This window comes from Aulonocara stuartgranti (genome assembly GCF_965226115.1).
Source record: "Aulonocara stuartgranti genome assembly, chromosome: 3".
In the NCBI taxonomy this organism is placed as follows: Eukaryota; Metazoa; Chordata; class Actinopteri; order Cichliformes; family Cichlidae; genus Aulonocara; species Aulonocara stuartgranti.
The window spans coordinates 56094907-56116354 of record NC_138941.1 but is presented as its reverse complement, the minus strand read 5'-3'; the positions used below and the strand labels follow the sequence as shown (position 1 = coordinate 56116354).

Here is a 21448-nt window from a genome sequence, read left to right as displayed (position 1 = left end):
AACATGCCCACATTAAATTATCTCATATCTCAATGAATTATATGTATAAATTTGCATCTAAATATGTTGTTAGTCACTTATTTACTTATTTTCTTAATGATATCATGAACCATTAATAGTTCCTGAGTAATTACATGGTATAAAAATGTTGTCATTAATCACATTGTATGTGATTTTATTAAGCACTACTGAACGATTTTTATCTCTGCTTATAAATCTTTCCATTCTGCAACAGCAAAGCTTTGAGAGCCTGATAACATTATTACATCAGCACTTACCCTGTTGACCAGAACATCTATAACCTAAATTAGCAAACCTTCTATTTAAGTAGAGATTTATAGAAAGAGGCCTGGCTAAGAAGTTATGTCTTTGATCGATGAAAAGGATAATTTTAATTTCTTTATGATAGAACAAAGGAATGTAGAAATGACAAAAAATATTAAAGGCTTTGTTGTTTGCTTGTCCATATTCTTGTATTTTTGGATAGCTATTAATCAGTAAATAATTAAGCAGTCATTTCAAGTATTAAAAAGAAAACACCAGCTTAAATTAGAGCTTCACAAAAATCAGGAAGAGCTGTCGTTCATTGGGGGGAAACATAAAGGAGACTAATGATATCCAGTGGAGGTGTGGCAATGCTCATTTTTGTCTGTTGATTTTAAAGTAGAGCTAAATGTGGCTGTGTGTTTGTATAGGTGTTTGTTTATTTCCATGTTTCAACTTTTTTGATTTACTGGGTATGAGTATTTGTAGGTGAAAGACTGTTGTGTGTGGGAAGGGCACAGAGTGGAGGCCAGACAGGTGAGCCCATTTACATCCACTTATCAAGGGCCTGAATTTGGGGATACTAAAGGTTTATTTGAAATGTTATTTTTCCAGGGAGGAATGATTGTGCAGCATACATCTTTAAAAAGCAAGTATTGTTGGGGGGGCTTTTCCATCCATAGGAGGTCAAAAGTACAAAGCATCTGGATGGTGCACATCAGATGCTTATCAGTATTCAACATGATTTCTTGAGGTAGAGAAATTAATTAATCTATTTGATAATTAGAGGTGGGTTGCATGAATAAGAATCTGAAAGGGAGCATGACAAAGAGCATTGATATTTAAAGCATGCAAAGTGAAGGCTGATTCTCAAAGCAGATGGGCGAGAAGATGATTGGACTAGAGCAGGGGTCGGCAACCTGCGGCTCTTTAGTCCTTATAGTGCGGCTCGGCGTGGTTTGGGAAAATAAATTAGAAGTATTTAGCTGAAGTGTATTTTATTTATGTTAGTTCTTTTTTAACGTGTAGTTCTAAATTGTTAGATTATTGTGATATTGAAATATAAAAATATACATCTCTTTATTGACCACTTTTCACACATGGTTGCTGTACGCATACAGCCGGCTGTAGCTTTGCAGCTCACAGCTCGACACACACCAACACAACAGCACAGATAGCACAGACGTTAAGCCGGTGAGGCGTGATTGCAGGTGCCGCTCAGGTGCGTCCGCATCCCCTGCAGCGGTGCTGCAGACCACGCCCCGCCACACACATTTATCAGGTAAAATACATATTTAGGCAGAATTTTGCAAATATCTATTTTTCTTTTTTAGCAGCATAGTTTTAGTTCAGCTGGGTGTCTTTCCTTTTGTTATATTTCTTTAAGAGTTCAAAATGTGTTAATTACATAAATAAAATGTAATTTTCACTGTAGCACTTCATGGATTTCATAAGCAACACACCTTAGTTGCTCTGTGGATTCTTTTAAAAAGCAGTTAAAAACTTTTCTGTTCAAACAAGCCTTTTGTTGATCTACGTATTTTATATTCTTTACATTCTTTACATTTGATCTTTTACATTGTGTATAATGTCTATTGATTGTATTGTTTATTTTAATATTTGTGTACAGCGCTTTGTGACTGCCTGTCTGTGAAAAGCGCTTAATAAATAAACTTTACTTACTTTAGTTGTTCATACAAAGCATAAAGGTAAAAAAAACAATATATACAGCGTTATCTGCATTTTAAATGTCAAAAAGTATTTGCGGCTCCCAGTGTTTTCTTTTGCGTGGAAACCGGGTCCAAGTGGCTCTTTGGGTGTTAAAGGTTGCTGACCCCTGGACTAGAGTAATGATGTCAGTACTGAGTTTGACAGCATGGGAAAGTGATAGTGGTGTAAAGCACTCCCTTATCAAACACACATTAACCCCTTTTATGCCCCTGAGCATTTTGACTGTCATTGCCTTACTTTTTGAAACATAATGAATGCAAGACCTAAAAACGGTGTACGGTCATGGTGACTTCACAAGTTAGACCCACCTTAAAGCAACTTCTGCTTTATTTTCTTTCTAGATGAGGATAATCTCATACTTGCAAGTGAGACTAAGCGGTAAATGAGGTGTCTGGAAAGTCAATCACTGCTGAGCAATCAATATTCACAAATTACTAAATTCCACTTTTAAATCAACCCCGGTGAACTTTGATTTCTCCCGTCACCACCAACTGGTCGGAGCACATAGCTGCCCCTCCCCGATCCTGGTTCTACTGGTGGTTTGACCTTAAGATGACAGTTGTTATGATTGGCAATATAGAAATAGATACAAACTGAACTAAAAATTGTTAAATTTAATAAAATTCAGTTGTACTTAATTTGTATTAATTCTCAGTTCATTTCATTGACAGTTGGACAGCAATTAAAACTAAAGTTTGTCTGTTTAAGTAGAACTAGCTGAGCTGGTTTGGTGATATGGTTGTTTGTCGTCTGGTATTCATTCTCAGAATATCAAACTCACCTGGATTCTTGTATGACTGCAAACTTTAACTATCGGGAAAAATCTCTGAAAAAGTGAAAATGAAGCAGACACCACACCTATGGCTTTAAGCCTGATGCCCTCCAGATAAACACCTGCTGATGAAAGCCAAGCACAAAAGGCTTCAATCAATTTTTTTTATCAATGCATCTTTTTCTCTTGGTGGACTAATAATACAGTAGTACTGTGTGAAAGCATTGAGCTACCTGTAGTTTCTTTATGTTTAGCTAGGAAAAAGGGAAATATGTGCATTGAATTGTGTGCAAACGTACATGGAAATAGACGATATACTGCAAAAAGAGTTTGCACAACTCTAATGCTCTTGAACATCAACACAGCCTGCAATATAAATGTCTCCAAGTAGTGTTCAGGAATATCTCTTCAAGCTTCTTGAAAGACATTCAAATCTCTTTTTTTGCCTTTTGTCCTGTTCTTTGTCATCACACTGCATTGGTAGTGTGTTAGGAATAATTGGGCCACATTTGGTAACAATTGCGTGGGAACGTTCTTATCCTGTGTAAGGAGTAAAACTAAAAATAGGCCACGACATAAAAATACTGTCAGATTTATGAAATTTTTGTTTTCACCCTCGTGCATATGTCAATAAATCAGAATTGTTTGGAACCAACAGCCTTGTTGAATCTGTATACTGCCCCACAGCAATTTCTCTGTATACCGACACGTTTATTTCCAGGTGAAGCAAAGAAAGGGGTGAAATGAGAGACAAGATAAGACAAGAGATCATGGAATATGTTTCAATTGACAAATGCTTCATGGTCACAGCTGCAGTGATGCAGATGTCGCACCGGTCTGTTGTGGTGAAGACAGAGCTCAGTGTAAAGCTGTTGATTTACTGGTCGATACGTCCCCTGTGCTTTCCCTAAGTGATAGTATTTTGTTTTCCTTTATATGCCTTTTTAAAATATATAATTACAGGATCTGACCTACTTACTACTGTCACCAAGTGCTTGCTCATAGGGGGTTGTCTGCTTGTTGTTGTTTTTTCTCCACTCTGTTTTATAGGCTCTTTACCTTTCAATATAAAGCGTGTAAAGTATAAAGTGCCTTAAAAGGTTATTTTTGGCAATATGGAAATAAAATGAAATAAAATTTTTAAAAATTGAATTCAATTGATTTGTATTAACTCTCAACTCATCACACTGACAGTTTGTTAATAACTAAAACTAAAGTTTTTCTGTTTAAGTAGAACTAGCTGAGCTGGTTTGGTGATATGGTTGTTTGTCGTCTGGTATTCATTCTTAGAGTATCAAACTCATCTGGATTCATGTCTGACTGCATACTTTAACTATCGGGAAAAATCTCTGAAAAAGTGAAAATGAAGCAGACACCACACCTATGGCTTTAAAGCTTTTGCCCTCCAGATAAACACCTGCTGATGAAAGCCAAGCACAAAAGGCTTCAATTCAGTTTTTTTTAAATCAATGTATCTTTTTTTCCTCTTGGTGGACTAATAATACAGTAGTACTATGTGAAAGCATTGAGCTACCTGTAGTTTCTTTATGTTTAGCTAGGAAAAAGGGAAATATGTGCATTGAATTGTGTGCAAACGCAGCCTGCAATTTTTCTTATAATGTCTAGTTTTCAAAGCAGTTTTTTGTATGCTGGCTGCCTTTTGTCTTGTTCTTTAGGAATAATTGGGCCTCATTTGCTAACATTTGCATGGAAATGTTCCTACCCTGTGCAAAATAAAAAACAACACCTCCAGGTGAAGCAAAGAAAGTGGAAAATGTCTCTCTTTGAAAAAAACTTGCCCAACAAACTGTAGAAAACATTCCTTCTGAAACAGATTGTTGGACCACATTTTTGAAAGAAGGATGTCTTTTCAAAAACCTGTTTCACCAGAATTTTTTTCTCATTAAGTAGGTCAGAGTCTGTATCTTTGGGTCTTTAAAAGGCAGGAGGCTACAGAATTCTCTACTCTGTTTTCAGAGCCGAGCTGTTGCTTTCCAAACCTGCAACTGCTGTGATTCCTCCAATAACTGAGACGATGGCGAACAGTGAGTATAAAATATATATTTATATGTTTGAATTATCAATATATATAAATGACAGTACATTTAGAACAGATACAGTTTGTCTGAAATTACATAAAAGGTGGACATAAAGTCCAGATTTTACATTTTTGGTTAAAATGTTCATCAGTACAGAGGAGAGATCTTGGGGGTTCTGTCATGGTCTGAGGCTGCATTTTAGCCACTGATGTTAGCATTTTTGGAATTATGAAAAACAAACAAATGGCAGCCTGGCTGCCTCAGGAATTTAAACACGAGTCTCTAAAATTAAGTACTACTACTATTTTTAATAATAATAACAATATTAACTACAGTTATTGTTGTTATTGCCAAAACACTATAAACCATAAAATGCTCAGAATTACAATAAAAAGCATATAAAGAAAACAAAATATTATCACTTAGAGAAAGCACAGCCACCCTTTGGAGGACTTATTTCAGCCGCTACGCAAAGCTGGTGACCACTGGTCAGATCGACCAGTAAATCAACAGCTTTACTTTTACACTGAGCTCTCTCTTCACCACAACAGACCAGCACATGGTCACATGGTCACATCTGCATCACTGCAGCTGTGACCATGAAACATTTGTCAATTGAAACATATTCCATGATCTCTTATCTTATCTCAACAAGGCTGTTGGTTCCAAACAATTCTGATTTATTGACATACACACGAGGGTGAAAACAAAAATTTCATAAATCTGACAGTATTTTTATGTCGTGGCCTATTTTTAGTTTAGAAATTGGGGTGGGGCAGTGTACATATGTAACAAAGCTATTGGTTCCAAGCAATTTAAATTTACTGACATATGCACTGTGCTGAGAACAAAATATATGGGTACGCATGTTTCATAAATCTGATAGTATTTTTGTGTGCTGGGATTTTTTATATTTATTTTCATTTTTTGCACAGGGTAAGAATGTTAGCAAATGAGGCCCAATTATTCATAATGCACTACCAATGCAGTGTGATGACAAAGAACAGGACAAAAGGCAGCCAGCATACAAAAATGAGCTTGTCTTTCAAGAAGCTCGAAGAGATATTCCTGAACACTATTTGGAGACATTATAAAAAAGATTGCAGGCTGTGTTGATGTTCAAGAGCATTAGAGTTGTGCAAACTCTTTTTGCAGTATATCGTCTATTTCCATGTACGTTTGCACACAATTCAATGCACATATTTCCCTTTTTCCTAGCTAAACATAAAGAAACTACAGGTAGCTCAATGCTTTCACACAGTACTACTGTATTATTAGTCCACCAAGAGAAAAAGATGCATTGATAAAAAAATTGATTGAAGCCTTTTGTGCTTGGTTTTCATCAGCAGGTGTTTATCTGGAGGGCATCAGGCTTAAAGCCATAGGTGTGGTGTCTGCTACATTTTCACTTTTTCAGAGATTTTTCCTGACAGTTAAAGTTTGCAGTCAGACAAGAATCCAGATGAGTTTGATATTCTGTGAATGAATACCAGACAACAAACAACCATATCACCAAACCAGCCGTACACCAACTACTTAAGGTCAAACCACCAGTAGCACCAGGATCAGGGAGGGACAGCTATGTGCTCCGACCAGTTGGTGGTGACGGGAGAAATGAAAGTTCACCGGGGTTGATTTAAAAGTGGAATTTAGTAATTAGTGAATATTGATTGCTAATCATTGATTCTCTAAAAAAAAAAACCATCTTGTTCTCACAGATGTTTGAAAATAGTTGAAAATTATTAACTCTTTTATAAACTTTCATTTTTTCACAGTTTTCAAAAGCCCTTAATATGTGAAAGGGGCACTAACAGGAAGTAAATAACAACTTAAAAAGAGGTCATTGCAGAGGAATTTATGATCAAAACTGAGATATTTGAGATAATTTGAATATTTTTGAATCCTAGAAGAGTTAAAAACAGTAAGATAGGAAACCTGTGACTCAAATGTCATCACTACCATTTCTGAATTATAACTTCCTGTAAAATTTCAAGCTTGCCAGTTAACAAAGGCTTTTCATGTCATACTTATAGTTGCTTTTGTGGCTCTCTAAGATAATTACATTTGTACTCATGTTGTGTTTTTTGTTGCAGGAATTAACAAGGTGAATTTTCACTGCGTGACTAACAACACTGCTCATCGCACCATTGAAATTACAAGAAAGCAGCTGATTGTTAGGCGTGGCCAGCCCTTCCTGCTGACCCTGGAAATGGTGCAGCCTTTCAGTGTCAGAGACACACTCCTGCTCACTGTGGAGACAGGTAGCCACTTGAACTGGTTTTAAAAGCCAATTTTTCTGCCACGCTGTTTGTCATCACATCACATGCTTCAAAACATTAAAATAGTCCACTGATAAATAACTATTTACAATATAATGTTTAAAAGTTCTTAATATGGTAAAGTGTCCATACAGGAGTTAAATAACATTATATTTGAACTCAACAATTAACATAACACATTTGTAACTCTACAAAATCACCTGTTGATGTCCTCCAGCTTATTGGCAGTCTATTATGGTTAGGCTCTGGTTAACAACCATTGCCTAATCATAGTCCTCAGTGACCTGGTGGAAGTAAAGAGGTTAAGTAGAGTTTTTTGAAGAAAACAACAAAATAAAACTGATTGATCCCTGAAATGTAACAAGTGCTCTTCCCCACTTCTTCCTTACTTCAGGTTCTGCTCCATCAGAAAGACATGGAACACGTTCTCAGTTTGGTAACCCGTCTGCCAAATATACCAGTGATGCCAAGGCAATATGGAAGTATGAGATTGACAGGAGTGCTGTCCTGGAGAGGGGCATTGTGGCTCTCTCTGTGACCCCACCAACTGACGCTCCTGTGGGGAAATACTCCCTGTCTGCAATGACACATGGTGAAACAAGAAATCTGGGAACTTTGGTGGTGCTCTTCAACCCCTGGTGCTCTGGTAAGAAGCAAAGTTTTAGTCCTGATAAGTAAAACAAAAGAAAAAGAAAAAAGACAGACAATCTGTAACTAATAGAAGTTATTATCTATAGATAGAGGTTTTTGTTGTGTTTTTGATATATGAACTTACCATAAAAGCTGAGTCATTCTGCTAATAAATTTGCTAAGGTTGCTTGCATTATATTTGCATGTGTCTGCAGATGACTGGGTGTATCTTCCCGATGACAGAGAAAGACAAGAATATGTGATGAATGAAGAGGGAACCGTCTACATAGGAACATCACACTACATAGGTTCACAGCCCTGGATCTTTGGACAGGTCAGCACCAGAGTGCTGCCATATTTGGCCAGTATTCTGAAGGTTACGCAAAATTGAATGTTAGTTACAACAAAGTGATTTATATGAGAAACAGGAAGATTAGCTAGTCAATTATCTGTCAGTTTTGTACTTTCCCTAAACCTGTAACAATTAGTAATATGAGTGAAGCAAGAAAGCTGAAAATATATTTGGAAATTAGCTGAAGCACATAGTCATGTGAAAACTTCAAAGGACTGTATACAGCATAATGAAAAACTTAAGTAAATCCAATGATTTGACAGCTTCTAGAACCTACTTTAACAGCAATACACAGAGTTTTGTTTTCTGCATGGCTTTATGACTTTCTTAACCCACTGTACTGACAGTTGATATGAGGTTTTTGTGCTAATATGTTCTGTTTGGTTTTTCTCCAAAGATCGTTCTGGCCAAACATTTGCACTTTGGTATCATCTGTCTTCTTCTTCCAGAAGTCTTGTGATTTGTTGAGCTGCACTGCGATGTTGTTTTGAGAGAAAAGAGGCTTTCTCCTGGCAGCTCAGACTTGTTCACTCTTTTTCTAATTGTACTGTAGAGAACATCAAGATGTAACATGCTAACTGAGGCCTGTAGAATACCTCTGGGATTTTTCCAGGTATCCTGAGTATTGGATGGTCTGATCTTAGGGTGAATTTTCAGCAACATAAAGTTATAAGAATATAACCAGATAATTATTTAGAGAAACCAAAATCATTAAAACCAGAAGAAAGTAAATGGCCTGTATTTATATAGCGCTTTACTAGTCCCTAAGGACCCCAAAGCGCTTTACATATCCAGTCATCCACCCATTCACACACACATTCACACACTGGTGATGGCAAGCTACATTGTAGCCACAGCCACCCTGGGGCGCACTGACAGAGGCGAGGCTGCCAGACACTGGCGCCACCGGGCCCTCTGACCACCACCAGTAGGCTACGGGTGAAGTGTCTTGCCCAAGGACACAACGACCGAGACTGTCCAAGCCGGGGCTCAAACCGGCAACCTTCCGATTACAAGGCGAACTCCCAACTCTTGAGCCACGATCGCCACAATCAGTAGAATAATTGAATTTGATTGTTTTGTGTTTTTTCACTTTTTAAAATCATTTTAGGCTCTTTATCTTCCTATTTAAAGGGCTTTGAGACAGTTTTTGTTATGATTTGACGCTAGATTTTTTAAGACTTGATTTGAATTTGAATATGACATAAATACACTAAAAAACCTGGTCTGCGCTTCCACAGGCCCCCGCTGGTTTAGAGACTTATTCCTCATGAAGAAAGCAAGACAATGACGGAACCGGGTTTTACATGCTAGCAAGGGAGGCTGTTGGAACCAGGCTCTTGGAGCTAAACGCTCCTCACCTGTCTCCTAGCCAGCATCAAATAAACAGCCTTCCTTGCTGCCTTTCATTGAAAACAGTTACAGTACACACAAGCACCACCCATTGTAAAAGCCCCCTATGGTTCTAAAAGATAAGGCACTATGTGTGTGCACGTGTAAGCACGTGTGTGTATGTGTGTGTATGCATGTGAGTGTGTGTGTTTGTGTTTGGGGGTGCATTTGTGTGACCTCCTGCTTATCAAAAGGGTAATAAAAGCAGGAAGCTTACTAACCAAGAAAACAAAACCCTCACATAGATGTCCCTATAATAAAACACTACAGCCTCACCCACCATTTAACAGGCTGGAGAGGTGGTCAGAGACAAAGGAATGTCTTTGATCATACAGTTTGAACTAAGACTTACAAATTTAAATAACACAATGACAACATTTAATAATTTGACTCTAACATGATGTTGTGACTTTTCTGCTGATTACAGGTGACTTCTTTTATCAGACTAACAATATTGATGTTTCCATGATGCAGTCACTGGAAGGCAATTGTCAATAATTTTCGATGTAAAAGTTAAAATTATTGATGTTGGTCCAAAATAGTAATTATACAGCAATACGCACCAGTAGCATATTCTGTTAGAAATCCACATTACTTTTATTTTTCTACAAGAGAATTAAGAACGTTAAAGTGTGCTGTTTAATTTGAAGAATATTTGATACACCGTGTCATGACAAAAGTGGCCTTTGAGCTTTTGACTGGTCACAAATTCATGACAAAGATCCCTAAGCTTACAGCCAGATTAATAATACATTCTTTCCTGCAATTGGTATTGTAGCTCTAACTTGTGCTTCTTACCCAGTTCGAGGAGGAAATGGTTGACATTTGTCTCAAGATATTGGATGCCAACCTCAAACACAGAAAAGACCCAGCTGGTGACACCTCTGCTCGTTGTAACCCCGTCTATGTTAGCCGTGTGATCAGTGCCATGGTAGGACCTAAATGCACGTGCATTACAATTTACATTTAACACTTCATTTAAAAACTTACAAGTTAAGTTTTTAATGCTACCTGTTGTAACAATAATAATAATAATATAAACCAAATTTACTCTTGTGCAACCAATGGATGAGCAAGAATGGAGCATTTGTCTGATTTGCAGCTCAATTCCAATGATGATGAAGGTGTACTAGTGGGACGCTGGGATGGAAACTATAATGATGGATGCAGCCCCACCTGCTGGACTAGTAGTGTTAGCATCCTTCAGCGCTGGTTTCAAAACCGCTGCTATCCTGTCAAGTACGGACAGTGCTGGGTGTTCGCTGCTGTAATGTGTACAGGTACTGTGGTTACTGTGTTGTTTTTGTGTGGCAGAGTATTGCCATGAACTTTAAGCAAGACCGAGACGTCATTTGACTTGATCATTTTGTTGTCTGTGATTTCAGTGATGCGATTCTTTGGTATTCCATGCCGTGTCGTCACCAACTTTCAATCTGCTCATGACTCAAACAATAGCCTCACTATTGATGAATATTATGATGACTATGGAGTCCGTAGCAAGGAGGCCTCTGAAAGTGTCTGGTAAGACATTCAGACAGTCAGTCAGATGTGCAAGTAAAATGAAAACTTTATTATTGTTTTCTTGCTGTTTGAGTTTTGAGGCCTGACTTGAAAAGGAACACGAACGTCTGTTAAAGTTACATATTGATAATACTAATGACATATTTTCACACAGACAGAGCTATTATATTATGCAATTTAAAAACCTCAGAGATATAAACTGGAAAGCTCACCTTTCTTGTGCAGGAACTTCCATGTGTGGGTGGAAGGATGGATGAAACGACCAGACCTCATGAAAGGTGGTATCTATGATGGCTGGCAGGTCTTGGATCCCACTCCACAGGAAAAAAGTGAAGGTAAAAACTATTTAGTTTTTATTTAGAAATGAATGCACTGAGACAGATGCACAAATGAATGATTCCAATGAGAAGTACAAACAATTATTTTGTTGGTTCTTTAAAAAAGTTTTTGTTAAATTTGTAAAAGTCCAGCTTTGCTTTTGCTGCTCCAGGTGTATTCTGCTGTGGTCCTGCCCCAGTCAACGCTATCCTACGTGGTGACACAGACGTCAAGTATGATGTACCATTTGTCTACGCTGAGGTCAACGCTGACATTGTCAAATGGATGGTCTGTACCAGTGTTATAAAATAACCAGCTGTATACTATACAGTCTGTCTATACAATCTGTATTTCTACCTTTTATCTGAAGAATTAACTCTTTCAGCTCTTTTAAACTCAGTTTTAACCTTAATCCTAACCTTAAAAGATCTGGTACCTACCATTTTTATCAAGTTTCCCTATTATATGTTATTGTTATTGACACGTCTTCCACAGAGGAAGCAGAATCAGGGGATGATGGAAATGACCTGTTCATCACCGGGAGTAAGGTCACTGAGGCAGTTAAACAACAACCTGGTGGCAGGGTCCCTGGGGTGGATGAGGTTCACCCTGAGTTCCCGAAGGTTCTGGATGTTGTAGGGCTGTTTTGGTCAACACGCCTCAACAATAGAGATCAGAGTACTTCTGGATTAACAGACTGGTGTGGTGGTTCCCATCATCAAGAAGGGGAGCAGAGGGTGTGCTACAACTGTAGAAGGATCACACTCCTCAGCCTCTGCTAGAAAGTCTATGCCAAGGTGCTGGAAAGGAGTGTCTGTCCGTTAGTTGAATCTCGGATACAGAAGGAAAAATATGTTTTTCATTCAATTCAATTCAATTTATACAGCAAGTTTAGTTACAGCACTTTCAGAAAGACATCTACTGTGATGAAGTCTACTCCCCACTGCTGTGTAATCAATTATTGTAAATTTAAACAGTGTTCAGGAAACACTGTTAAATGTTCAGTTTTTATGCCATATGTTAAAACAAGATCTAGAGTGTGATTAAAGTGGTGGGTGGGTTCTTTTACATTTTGAGAGAAACCAATTGAGTCTAATAACAGATTAAATGCCATGTTGAGGCTGTCATTTTTAGCATCTACATGGATGTTAAAATCACCCACAATAATTATTTTATCTGAGCTCAGAACTAAATCAGATAAAAACTCTGAGAAATCAGAGAGAAACTCTGTGTAAGGCCCAGGTGGACGATAGATGATAACAAGTAAGACTGGTTTCTGAGTTTTACAGCTGGGGTGGACAATGTTAAGCATCAGGCTTTCAAATGAATTAAAAGTCTGTCTTGGTCTTTCATTAATTAATAGGCTGGTGTGAAAAATTGCTGCCACACCGCCCCCTCGGCCTGTTCTTTGAGATATCCGGAAGTTAGAATGACTCGGGGTGTTGATTCATTTATTCAATTCATTTATTCAGTTCAATTATTAAGTCATGTACTAACAGAGACTTGGAGGAGAGAGACCTAATATTTAATAATCCACATTTCACTGTTTTACTCTTTGGTTCAGATGTGGATACTGTATTGTTCTTTCTTTGTAATTGTTTATGTTTAAGTCGTTTGTTGCTGGTTTTTAGTTTGTTTTTTGTCTGTTTGGGAGCTGACACAGTCTCTATGGAGATGGAGGAGAGAAGCTGCAGAGAGGCGTGTAAGACTGCAACTCTGCTTCCTGGTCCCAACTCTGGATAGTCATATTTTGAAGGGTTTAATAAATTTGTCCATATTTCTAGAAATGAGAGCTGCTCCATCCAAAGTGGGATGGATGCCGTCTCTCCTAACAAGACCAGGTTTCCTCTGGAAGGTTTGCCAATTATCTATGAAGCCCACATCGTTTCTGAGACACCACTCAGACAGCCAGCAATTTAAGGAGAACATGCGGCTAAACATGTCACTCCTGGTCTGATTGGGGAGGGGACCAGAGAAAACTACAATATTGGTTCAATATTGGTTTTAGTGACCTCTGATTGGCGTAACCGGGTGTCATTACTGCCAACGTGAATTATAATTTTACTGAATTTACGTTTACTCTTAGCCAGCAGTTTTAAATTTCCTCCAATGTCTCCTGCTCTGGCACCTGGAAGAAAAATGACTATGGTTGCCGGTGTCTCTAGCTTCATGCCTCAGAACAGAATCACCAATTACCAGAGTTTGACCACCTGTGGGTGTGTCGCTGAATCGGGAAAAGCAGGTAGACACATGAACAGCTTGGTGGTGTTCAGTGATCCTGGCCTCCAGACCTGCAAATTGGCTACATTTGTTACAAGTATCATTACTGCCAAGCAGTAACTAAACATCTGACACAATGAGCAGGAAAGTGCAGGAGGAACAGGTGAAGAGGCCATGCTGCTAGCGACTCGGCTACAAGCTAAGCAAGCTTCATCAGGTGGTTGCCTCCAGCTCACACTGGAGTGGTTCGCAGCCAAGTGTTAAGCAGCGGGTTAGGTTGCTGCCCCCTGCGAAAATGGATGGATGTTGTTGTTAATTGACAAGATGTAAGACCATTAAGGAGCCCAATGTTCACTCTATATTTCTCTTGGCTACCCCTTCAAACTCATTCAACATCCCAAATGCAAACAGAGATCACACTTACATCGTCTACAATTTAATGGCGATAACTTCAACACAAAAGTTATTCTGACTGACAAACATAAGTGCAGATTTACCAGTGGCTTTAGCTTATTAAATTATGCAGTCCTGCACAAAGTATTGACAATTTTCTGTTTTGATGTTACTTTTCTCAGATCAGTACTAACGGTTCAAAGAAGAAAATGTACACTGACTCCATGTCAGTGGGTCAGAGCATCTCTACCAAGGCTGTTGACTCCTGGAAAAGGGTTGATATCACTGACAGCTACAAGCACAGGGAAGGTAAAACAAACATACAATGCTCATTTGCATTGCTCGTGTCAACTGGACATCAATAGCTTTATTATTTGGATAACTGTTTGGTAACATTCTAGTAGAACTGCTAAAGGCAGTTTCAGTTCAAATGATCCCAGACAACACAAACAAGTTTCTTATGTTTCCTAGCTCAGTTTGCTTACGATCTTGAGTTTATCAGTATTTCTAGTTTAGGTTTTCTTGGTTTTTATTTGATCCTGTTCATGTTTTTGTCTTGTTTCTATGGCATATATATGCCATTTTGTCTTGTGTCTCTCTGTCCTTCCCTGTTTCCCCAGTTAGGTCAGTCTCTTCTTCTGTGGCATGTCTCTGTGTGGCACTCTGTCTCTTGTCCCTGGCTCTCTGCCCCTCTCTCTCCTCCCTCTGTTCCCTGGGTTTCATCTGTCTGCATCTCAGAGTGTGTGTTTCTCCTACTTCCTGTTTCAGTTTGTCACTCTCTTATCATGTGTGTTCAATGTTCAGCTGTGCTTTACCTGTCTCATTGGTGGATTGTGTTCAGTCGTGTTCACCATGTGTCTTCTCTCTGTCCCAAATCCCTCCATCCCCCCGTGGGTGATCTCCCTCATTCTTCAGCTGTGTGTTCTGCCTGCTTGTCTAGTTTCCAGTAACTCCCAGTTCAGTTTTGTACATTCTATAGTTAATCAGTAAAGCTGCTTTTTGAGTTTAGTTTTGCCTCCAAGAGTCTGCATTTTGGGTCCCCCAATCATGCCCGCTTCACACAGCACATGCCATATTTCCCTACAGGCAGCGCAGAGGAGAGAGCCATCTTCAAACGTGCAGTCAGAATGAACTCAAAAGAAGGTCAAGGTGACATAGAAGAGGCACCCCAGTATGTTGAGATGAAAATCAAAGAGGTAAAACTCAAAATACAAGACTGGGAAAACTTTGTATCATTACAACATGATATAAATACAAGAATGTGTTGATTTGGTCAAAATTCATAATGCACGACAAGTAAAAACAAACAAACAGTTGAAACAGTGTGAAATGGGATGGGGCCTTTAAGGAAATTATCTAAGAATTATCTAAGAATAGCAACTAGAAGCCTGGAAAGCTGCAGACTCATCACCATCCTGAATGAGGCCAATGACGGTGATATCATCTGCAAATTTTAGGAGTTTAACAGCCGAGTTCTTGGAGGCGCAGTCATTGATGTACAGCAGGAGCAATAGTGGTGAGAGGACCGAGTTTCAGAGGTGATCTCCCCCAGCCTCACTTGCTGCTTCCTGTCTGTCAGGAAGCTGGTGATCCACTGACAGGTAGCTGGTGACATGCTGAGCTGGGAGAGTTTGGAGGAGAGAAATTCAAGCACAATGGTATTAAAAGCCGAACTAAAGTAAACAAACAGGACCCTGGCATAAGTTCCTGGGCGGTCGAGATGTTGCAGGATGTTTGAGGCAAGGAGGGTGAAACTCCGTCTGGTACAGGGGCTTTCATGGACTTGGGGGTCAATGTCTGAAACAGTGTCGCGCATTGCAGGTACCAGTGGCAATAAAATCAAAACACTGCATCAAACGCTAGTATTTCCAGCACCGGTAATCATTAATTCTGCGGTTTTAATCCCTACTTGCATTTTATTTGCCCCAAAAACAGTTCTGTACAAAGACAGACTTGACGAAAAGGCAACAAAAAGTATGAGGAGAAAAAAAAATCAAAGGATTGAAACGGCCTGTGTGCCACTCGTACCCACAATCCTTTGCGGTTTTACCCCTGAATGACGTCACATTTTCAATCTCTATAGAGATTGGAAATGTGACGTCATTCTGGGGTAAAACCGCAAAGGATTGTGGGAAGTCGTGGGAAGAGGTACTAGCGCACGCAGGTTTTCAATTGAAATCGGTTACACAGCGATAAAAAGAAGCAAAAAATAGCAAGAAGCTGTTGTATTATTATCTGCAATAGCCGGTCGCATGTCAGCCACGGGAAGCCGACAGGTAAAGAGATCAGTTGATATCGGATTACGTCATTGAAGAGAAATTGTTCAAGCCATGTTTCCGAAGTAACAAAGAGCCGACGGATGGCCATCAGCCCATCTGCCAGGTCTTTGTTTGCTTCCACAGGGGGTGGGGAGTGTCTGTAGTCGGTGATTTCCTGCAGGCCCCTCTACACTGACGCAGGGTTGTTGGCTGAGAGCCATTCTTTCAGCTTCTGGGAGTAGATCCTTTTGGCTGCTTTGATCTCCCTGGTCAGTGTGTTCCTGGCCTGCTTGTACAGGGCCCTGTCACCACTTCTGTAGGAGTCCTTCTTGGCCTTACGAAGATGTTGGAGTTTAGGAGTGAACCATGGTTTATTGTTGTATGTGCAAAAGGTCTTAGTTGGCACACACACACACACACACACACACACACACACACACACACACACACACACACACACACACACACACACACACACACATCTTCACAAAAACTGATGTATGATGTCACAGTGTCCGTCAGCTCATCCAGATGCTGAGATGCAGCTTCGAAAACAGTCCAATCAGTGCAGTCAAAACAGTCCTACAGTTCCTGCTTTGCTGCGTTAGTCCACTTCTTCACAGTTTTTAATACAGGCTTGGCATGTTTGAGTTGTTGCCTTTAAACTGCAATAAGATGGACCAGGCAGTGATCAGAATATCCCAAGGCTGCCTGGGGGACAGAGCGAAATCTGCCGGGCTTACAACTTCATCGGGTGGACCGTGAAGCGGAGCTCTCAGGGAAAACAAAGGGTGGTGGAGTCTGCTTCTACATCAACGAAGGTTGGTGTACTGATGTCGCAGTGTTACAGAAATACTGCTGCTCAAACCTGGAAACTTTTTTCATCAACTGCAAACCATTTTATTCACTGCAGGAGTTTTGTTCCTTCATGCTGGTTGGAGTTTGCATCCCTCCTCAGGCCAATGCAAACAACGCACTGGCTGACCAGATTACCACCCTTGAAAGAAAATTCCTGGATTCCTTCACAATTGTCCTTGGGGATTCTAACAGAGCAAATCTAAACCATGAACTTTCTAAATATAGACAGCATATAGACTGCCCCACCAGGTACAACATTATATTGGAGCACTGTTACACTACTTTAAGACAGTATCTGGGATTCGCTGGGAAGAGAGCGGAGAGTGTACATTCACGAGGTGAATGGAGGGGAGTGTTGTGCGGAATCCCGGCTGATGTTACACCCCTGAAAACAGGGGGAAAGAATCACGAGAGTGATTATGACTTGCGTCTCTCGTGCAGTCGTTTATTGCAGTGAGGAGAACGCGCGAAAGCCCCCTAGTGGAGAATAGAGACACTACAAATCGATCCAAGAAAAGGCTTACTAGCCGATCAGTGATGTATAGATTGCAGTTCTCTTAAGTAACATGAAAGCCATTAATATAACATGAAAAAATAACCTCTTAACCATTTTCTTACCATATTTACATTATTTGTCCTTATATGAACTGATATGAATTAGTATTAACTGAACAGTTTTATATGCAGTAGTCCTTCAACCTGTCACACTGATGTACAGGGTGGGCCATTTATATGGATACACCGTGGGAATGGTTGGTGATATTAAAGTCCTGTTTGTGGCACATTAGTATATGTGAGGGGACAAACTCCTCAAGATGGGTGGTGACCATGGTGGCCAATTAGATGTCGGCCATCTTGGATACAACTTTTGTTTTTTTTCAATAGGAAGAGGGTCATGTGACACATCAAACTTATTGGTAATGTCACAAGAAAAACACTGGTGTGCTTGGTTTCAACATAACTTTCAATGTAACTTCAACACCAGGAGACCAAGGCGATAAATGGCCAGGACATTAAACTGAGGCTCAAGCTGAGCAGTAAGGATCACACCAATAAGGTGTTGTCTGTCCGTGTCAACGCTCAGGCCATGAGGTACAACGGCAATCCAGCGGACAACATCCTGAACAAAGTGCAGCACGTGACACTTCTGTCTGGACAAGGTCTGCAGTTCTTATCTTACAATTTTGGTCAGCATTGTAATTTATTTGAAAAGAAAAAAAGAAATGATATAGATTTCTATGATTTGAGGCTGCTACTTCAAACTCCACCCCAAGTCTCAGAAATGAAAGAAATTAGAAAGAAACAAGAAATTAAAGTTTCCTGATGATACCATGAATCTCTGGATCAGTTCTCACATTCCTGCCTCTCACTGTATGTCCTACAGATGTGGCCATACCTATCCAGATCCCCTTTGCAGATTACAGTAAATATATGGTGAACTGCGACAGCATAAAGGTTTCAGCAGTGGCCAGTGACAGTGATGAATACTACCAGACTGAGACCAACATCACCCTAGAGCAACCAGTCATCTCCATGAAGGTCATTAAAATCCAAATTTTGTGTGTAATATAAGGAAGTGCGTGATTTTATAACACAGGAAGTGAAAGCAGATTCAAACTAATGACATTACTTGGTAACAAAGTATGTGTTCATGGTATACGGTAGACTGGCTGTGTGGCATGGCCTTACAACGATAACTGCTGATTGGTTATTTGACAGTCAAAAAAGCGTCACCTGAACTCAGTTGATGAACAGGTTCTATGAGATTCTGAAAATTCTGGACTTTGTTCTATAATTTGCTGCACATTAATGCTGTACTATATCTGTGCTTCTTTTAGGTTTTGTATCCAGTCCATGTGAACCATGAAATGACATTGGAGGTGGAATTTAAAAACCCGCTCAATGAGAGGCTGAGGAACTGCTCCCTGACAGTCATTGGATGTGGCCTTTTTAAATCAGACTATATACAAAGGTCAGTACTGAGACTTAACATACAATCTAACTCATTACAATCACAGGGTATAAGGAACAATGTGATTGTCTGGAGTTAATGATAATATTTCCCATCTTCAACCAGATGCTTTTTGTGAAACAGTAATTTGCTTTTTATGTGAGAGTTACAAAAACAAATATTGATTCTAGTCAGATTTCATTTCATCATCTCAGCGGTTCAATAATACTGGTTAAAAAAAACTCTTTATTTTCCTTGTACTCTGCCAGTTCACTCATTTTCATTTGGTTTAATATTGATGTTAATGCAGTAACCTCATTATGTAAAATATCTTTAAAACAACACTTTTAAACCATAAACTATTGATGCTTGTGTAAAGATGAAACAAATTCATGGAAATTTTCTTGTAACTTTAACTTATTTAATTCAAGCCATCGTTTGTCTGCCACGTGTCTGATATGTTGCCACAGAAAAAGAATTAAAAATCTTCAAAAAGGAAATAACGAGAGAAATAGTCCATTAACTACTCATTTTTGTATACGTAGCCTTTTGTTTTGATTAAAGTTGTGTTTTTTCAAAGAATTGAAGTGGCCACAAAAGACTTTCAGATTTTGATTCATGCTGCATATTTTAGTGCTCCAAACAAATCTAAATTTTCTTTTTTTTCTCCAGTCTTCAAAAGAAAAGAAACATTTCTAACTTACAGTGCTATGTTGTTGGTAGTGCCACCAAGTGTTGTTCACCAATAAATAGTTCCAGCTCACAATTCCATTTTGCATAAAGATAAAAATAAAAAGAAACAGTATGCTAATCCTAATTACTGCTTACAGACTGCTTTTGTAAAGAGTTTAGCTAAAGCTAGGCAACCGTTTTCCTTTATTCCCCCCCCAAGCTAAGTTGGCTTAACTAGCCTAGGTTCTCATCCAAACAGGGCTTGAAGTAAAATAAAAAATAATAATGTTTTTCTATTTACAGTGACCTGGGTGAGGTAGAGCCAAAGGCCACACTGAAGCTCAAGATTACCACGACTCCCTACAGAGCTGGACTGAAGACCGTGGTTGCTGACTTCGACTGCAGCAGCTTCAGAGACATAAAGAGCTCCTGCATCGTTGACGTTAAACCATGAAGCTCTGGTTTCATTTACAGCTCCCTCTGTGTTTCTGTTTCTTTATTTAGTTTAAACTGGGATAGATTAATCTACTACACCTTGTTATAACTATCATCCACAGTAACGTTACTATCCATAGTCAAGGTTTTGTTTGTTTTTTTTTCCCACTGGCTGAGATATAATCAAGTAGATTTTTTATTTCAAAGATGCAAACTGCCCAACATTTTCGGGGATATGCTTTGGGACTAACAGTTACCATAATTAATAATTAATGAGTAATGTAATCATTTTAATAAAAGAAGAGGGAGAAAACCGATTTCCTGATATTGCTTTGTAGCTTTTCTCTGTTTGTGCATTAATTATTATTGGGTTTAAATGATTGTGGGAAAATTATGAAGCTGTATTTTGTAACATGTTATAAACATTTATCTCATCTCTGTAACAAATTTGAATATAATGGTGATGAACCGAAACAACATTTTAGGCTGGAAATTTCACTCCAGATTATACAACTAAAAGCTTGAGAGGGAAATGATCCACATTAGCAGAATAAAAAAATATTATGGAAATATTCTGGTGAGCAACAATTTGATCCCAGTGCTGTTTATGGACAGTCCAGTGCTAATAACAAATTATTGTCCTTTGAATGCAAATATCATATCTGTAGTTACCATTTAAAAAAAAAAAAAAAGCATATTTAAATTCAAAGACCTCTGTGTGTGTAATCAAATACTCAAAAACAATGTAATGGGATATATTAAAGGTAACAACAAATAAAAACAGTGTTTCTCTTTATTGTCTTATATACATTCCTAATTCCCAGGATACATTCATGGCCTGTTCTGGGAACATCACTTTTTCCATAGTTTAATTAAAAATTAACAAACTGTGATGACGTTTCACTCAAACGCAAGTTTTTTTTTCTTTAAGGCTAGTACAACAATTTATCTGTTGGTAACCAATTAAAATAAAATATATTTTTGTCTTTGTCATGGTTTGCAGAGTGGCAGGCAGGAGGTAGGACCCAAAAGCAGGATTCATAAACGGGGAGTAAACCAGGGGCGGAGCGTGGGGGTGGCTTACTGGGCTTAAGCCCGGGTTGTTTTGTCAGAAGCCCGGGGTCTTTTGGAGTGTAATTTTTTTCATAGTTAGATGCCTGGCTGACAACTGTATAAAACAAAAAGTACACACAATATTCGAAGCACATAGTGCACACTGTGGGAATTTACGACTGTGCGTGAATCCCCCCTGATATTGGTATGATCCAAGCTCAGGCACTAAGCGACTGAGCGAGGGGGCGGGGCAGCTGCTGCCTGTGAGTGCGCTGTTGGGGAAACGGAGCCAGCCATACTAAGGAGAGCT

The 21448-nt window shown here is 39.1% G+C and overlaps 1 protein-coding gene across 1 annotated transcript in view; it reads left to right on the top strand.

The window, feature by feature from the left end:
- Nucleotides 1-20733, top strand: part of LOC309701676 (protein-glutamine gamma-glutamyltransferase 2-like) — a 29667-nt gene extending 8934 nt beyond the window's left edge. Inside the window, exons 2-16 of the mRNA XM_082525823.1 lie at nt 4745-4812; nt 6900-7067; nt 7480-7731; nt 7931-8049; nt 10262-10390; nt 10562-10739; nt 10845-10980; nt 11206-11315; nt 11471-11586; nt 14094-14220; nt 14998-15107; nt 18013-18187; nt 18412-18566; nt 18866-18999; nt 19954-20733. Of these exons, the coding sequence (XP_082381949.1) occupies nt 4803-4812; nt 6900-7067; nt 7480-7731; nt 7931-8049; nt 10262-10390; nt 10562-10739; nt 10845-10980; nt 11206-11315; nt 11471-11586; nt 14094-14220; nt 14998-15107; nt 18013-18187; nt 18412-18566; nt 18866-18999; nt 19954-20104 (2070 nt within the window). The 5' untranslated portion in view covers nt 4745-4802 and the 3' untranslated portion in view covers nt 20105-20733. The remainder of the gene's footprint in view (nt 1-4744; nt 4813-6899; nt 7068-7479; nt 7732-7930; nt 8050-10261; nt 10391-10561; nt 10740-10844; nt 10981-11205; nt 11316-11470; nt 11587-14093; nt 14221-14997; nt 15108-18012; nt 18188-18411; nt 18567-18865; nt 19000-19953) is intronic.
- Nucleotides 20734-21448: the final 715 nt, after the last annotated feature.